Below are 2,976 nucleotides of genomic sequence, written 5' to 3'. Positions count from 1 at the left end.
AAGGAGAAATTATTGTTGACAAATACATGAATAAGTATTTAAAATGTCCCTATATCTGCTTGCAACTAATAAACATTCTGCCAAATTCAATATTTTCCAGAGAACAAACAAGAAACAATGTGAATTTGTCCTGATGCTGACTGAAGAGAGAGATGAAGCACTGAACAGATGGAGGGATAGATGTCCTACCGTAAGTACTGCAGTCCATCCCAGCGTGTAAGGAGTTGGGGATCAGGTGGAGGAAACTGAGACCACAAAGGGGGGAATGGGGCTTTTAATATGTTGGATGGGAGGGGAGGAGAGTACCGACTGTGATGGACAGCTGTCAATCATGTGGATGTGGGAGGGGCAATAAGGACAGGTCCGAGGCCAAGTGCAAAATCCACAAATCAGTTAATAGAGTGGGTGAAAAAATATCACAGGACATTATGAGGCAATAACACTCTGTATATTTGGCTGTAAGAAATTGTAAAACTCATACTATCAGGGGGTGGCCGGAGCTGTGAATTAAATAAATGTGACACAAAGCAATGCCCCAGTACCTGGATTCAGAGTCAGAGTGCACTGACTGTGGAATCCAAACATAGTGCTGTTGTTGGAAATGATTACCAATTTAAGCTAGCTGGCTAACATATGGACAGCAGCTGTACAGTTATTGTTCTTTCAAGTTAGAGCCCCTTAAAACGTCTGTGCACGTCCCTGTACGTCTGCAGTATCACAACTTTTATTTGCTGACAGGTTACAATAGAGAATTCTAGTGTGATTACTGAACTCGAATACATTTGTTTTTGGTATATTAGCATCATAAATTGACTACCAGCTATGTCCATTTCAATTCAAAAATAGGCTCCCTGTGGCAATTTATCTATTTATTTTCACTTAGCGGTTTTTTTTAAATTAGACATGCAAATTCACAGGCTATTTTGTAATTGTATTAATGATTCCATTAAAATGTTAAACATTTGTAAAATTGATGAGAAAAACTACGTAAACTTACAGATTTTATTTTTACAGTGATAGGCAAAAATAATTCTTACATTCTCCAATTGTAAAAGTGTGTAGCAATTACTCACAAAAAAGAGCTTTAACAATTTTAATCAGATAATTAAATTCATAGTTCACCAAATGTTCACCAATATTAATAATAATAGAATACATATATGCAGTTATTTATTCATTTATAATTAAAAAAAATGTTTTTTTGATCAGCCTTCCCTGTGGGTGCTCAGCCTTTACACTAGGTAACAAACTCTCCCCAGACCTTTATTTCCTAACATTTTAAGGATTTTGCCTAGTTAAGTGTAAGGTAGTGTTCCGCCACGAGTCTCCAGAACAGCTTCACTGCTTCTTGGTATAGATTGTCCCAGTCTGTGGAGCTCTACTGGAAAGATGAACAGCATTCTTCCTAAAGATATTACCTTCTTTGGTTTTAAAGGTGGCTAAGGGTTGGGGTTAGCACGTCAGTCCAAAACCTCCTATAGGTGATTGATTGAGATCTGGAGTTTTATACTACACAAAGCGTTATAGTATTTTAACTGATCATGATCCAAACAAGATACGACACCCTTTATTCTTTTGCCATGGTCGTGCTATGAGTTACTATAATTACAAGACATGTAAATTGTGTACACATCAATATCAAAGTTGTAGTTTTAAATGGGTAACTCTGCTGCATCCAACTTAATTATACAGAAGTGCTTGAAAATGAAAACAAATATGGACGCCATTTAAGGTAATTAAGCCCAAATTGTATGGATTTAATAATATTATTGAATGATATTGACTATACAAAGTCCCTCGCACTTATATCTTGGAATGTGTAGTGATGTGAAAGCCCAAGTTGTCAACTTGGGAATCTTTCCCATCCCTACCACCATAAAATGAACATGACGTTAGACCCCACCTTTTCAGAAAGGGCGACGATGGATCCCTGTTCCAGCACAAATTATTGTACCATTTAATTTGTAGGTTTTATGTACATGTATGTGTTCATTTGAAGCTGAGATGTTTCAGTTGCACCTGATGAGCCGTGCTGCCTCGCCTGTTGCAGATTCACTAAATAAACATTCACTCAGACTTTTTTTGTGCTCTTTTTTGATTTCATCCCCCACCGCCACCGCCTTCACCACCGCGGCTCTGTAGGAGGATTTTCCCATCCATTGCTAAGGGAGGCGTGCTCCATTGTGCAGTTTCTAATGATGATTGTAATGATGGCTTGTCCATCTTTGATAAGAAACAGCACGCCCCTCATTAAAGGGCCCGGGGCCCCGGTTCTCATGGCTGCCGATCCTTCCCCGGAGTCGGACAGCAGGCGAGGGGAGGCGAGACGACACCCGTGGCACACGCCTGTTGACCGAGCCACAAAGCAAAAGCGTGTGACACTCACCCCACCCCCGCCGGTCCCATTGTCCTCCCCGTGGATCCCACAGACAAGACCAATCCTGTTACCCTCCCACCCCTCACCCACCCCTCCTCGCAACCACAAAAACCACAACACACACTCGTATGGCTGCTCAACATACACACACTCCCCTTCTTCCTTTCCCTCTCTCCTTCACAATCAATTTTACCAATCAGCTGATCTCTCTCTTTCTCACACATCCACCAGGGGTTACCCTCATCGCCTTCTCCTCCCACCCTCACCCCAGCTCTTCCATCAACTCCCCCTTCACCATCAGCTGCTACGTAAGGTGGAAATCCATCATTGTGTGTAAAGAAGGTGCTTGTGCATGCTGCGCAGCCATTACCATACACACACACTTAGTGGGGTGTGTTTTGGGGGGGATGATTGGTCCAGGAGGTTAGGGGGTGCTCTAATTCACTGATTCACATGCAGACAGTATTTCTTGGGGTGTTGGAGGAGGGTGTGGCAGGTGGGTGGGGTCTGGGTTTTAGGGATGCTGGATGGTGGTGGTGATGGTCGTGGGATGGAGGAGAGAAGAGGAGGAGGGGGGAGGCACAGGGTGAAGAGGAGGG

The 2,976-nt window shown here is 42.5% G+C and overlaps 1 protein-coding gene across 1 annotated transcript in view; it reads right to left on the bottom strand.

The window, feature by feature from the left end:
- Positions 1 to 585, bottom strand: part of LOC118338396 (protein c-ets-1-B-like) — a 7,331-nt gene extending 6,746 nt beyond the window's left edge. The window contains exon 1 of the mRNA XM_035675704.1: positions 543 to 585. Coding sequence (XP_035531597.1) covers positions 543 to 585 — 43 coding nt within the window. The remainder of the gene's footprint in view (positions 1 to 542) is intronic.
- Between the last annotated feature and the right edge of the window lie 2,391 nt (positions 586 to 2,976).

Source organism: Morone saxatilis, unplaced genomic scaffold (genome assembly GCF_004916995.1).
Source record: "Morone saxatilis isolate NCDOM2014 unplaced genomic scaffold, NCSU_SB_2.0 Contig4, whole genome shotgun sequence".
NCBI lineage: Eukaryota > Metazoa > Chordata > Actinopteri > Moronidae > Morone > Morone saxatilis.
The sequence above is the reverse complement of the archived record's forward strand: the minus strand, read 5'-3'. Positions and strand labels throughout refer to the sequence as shown.